The sequence below is a fragment of the Atta colombica genome, unplaced genomic scaffold (genome assembly GCF_001594045.1).
Source record: "Atta colombica isolate Treedump-2 unplaced genomic scaffold, Acol1.0 scaffold33, whole genome shotgun sequence".
In the NCBI taxonomy this organism is placed as follows: Eukaryota; Metazoa; Arthropoda; class Insecta; order Hymenoptera; family Formicidae; genus Atta; species Atta colombica.
Window position 1 is genome coordinate 1,002,002 of NW_017259437.1, and position 1,131 is coordinate 1,003,132.

General features: G+C 27.1%; 1 protein-coding gene across 1 annotated transcript in view; it reads left to right on the forward strand.

Annotated features, from left to right (window-relative positions):
- Nucleotides 1-851, forward strand: part of LOC108690572 (nuclear migration protein nudC) — a 90,973-nt gene extending 90,122 nt beyond the window's left edge. Inside the window, exons 6-7 of the mRNA XM_018197945.1 lie at nucleotides 103-305; nucleotides 384-851. Of these exons, the coding sequence (XP_018053434.1) occupies nucleotides 103-305; nucleotides 384-435 (255 nt within the window). The 3' untranslated portion in view covers nucleotides 436-851. The remainder of the gene's footprint in view (nucleotides 1-102; nucleotides 306-383) is intronic.
- The last annotated feature ends 280 nt before the right edge of the window (nucleotides 852-1,131 follow it).

Here is a 1,131-nt window from a genome sequence, read left to right on the forward strand (position 1 = left end):
GATTAATTTTATTAATTTTATTAATTTGTGATGATGCAATGATGGCATAATAATAGCAATATCCTTATAATTTGCAATGAAATTAACATTCGCCGATTGCAGGTAAACAAAATGCAGTGGTGGGCACATGTTATAATGAGTGAACCAGAAATTAGCACAAAGAAAGTAAATCCCGAACCTAGTAAACTCTCCGACCTCGATGGAGAGACAAGAGGCCTCGTGGAGAAAATGATGTATGATCAGAGGCAGAAAGAACTAGGACTTCCAACATCTGATGAACAGAAGAAACAGGACGTCATCAAAAAGTAAATCTCGTCGATGTTTTTCAATACTCACATTTTGAATTAATTAATGAATTGTTACATTTTGTTGAATTTTTCTAGATTTATGGAGCAACATCCTGAAATGGACTTTTCAAAGTGTAAATTCAATTAAAATAATTTAATAACGCGCGCACTTAATAATATTCTGATACTATGCATTGAAATATTTTTGAGATATACATATCTCGCTTTTTATTATCATATTACAATATGCAATCTTCTATCCTCGACGTTTCCATATCGTTGAAGAAGAAAGTCAATGCAATTACAAAGATGGCAGCACAATGATAGACTATGATGCCATATACAGAGTTCTACTAATGCGATTGAAATATTTTTCGATTATGCTTTTCATTTTTGCTTCACTATTTTTTTATATTTTTCTTACTTTTAAAGAAAAGATGCATTGCACAGTTGTCTAATTTCTATATTTGCGCTTCTCTTATCTATCGAGCTCTTTAAAAAAAAGATAGATTAGAATTGTATGAAAAAGATACAACTTTAAGAATAAAAATCATATAACTGTTATATTTTTTCTTTCCCAATGTATTACTTTTAATCGTATTTAAAAATCTAATCGACCCAAATAATTTTTAATTACATTGAAAAATTGTTTATATCAAATGTTTTTCACAATCTTACATAATTTTAAGTTATAATTGTATTTGGATTTTGACCTTCAAAATGAAAAAAAAAATCGTTTAATTATGTTAACTTTAATCAAAGATATACATTTCATTCCCTGATTTCTTGTTTATATATATATATATATATATATATATATATATATATATAATGACATATATAT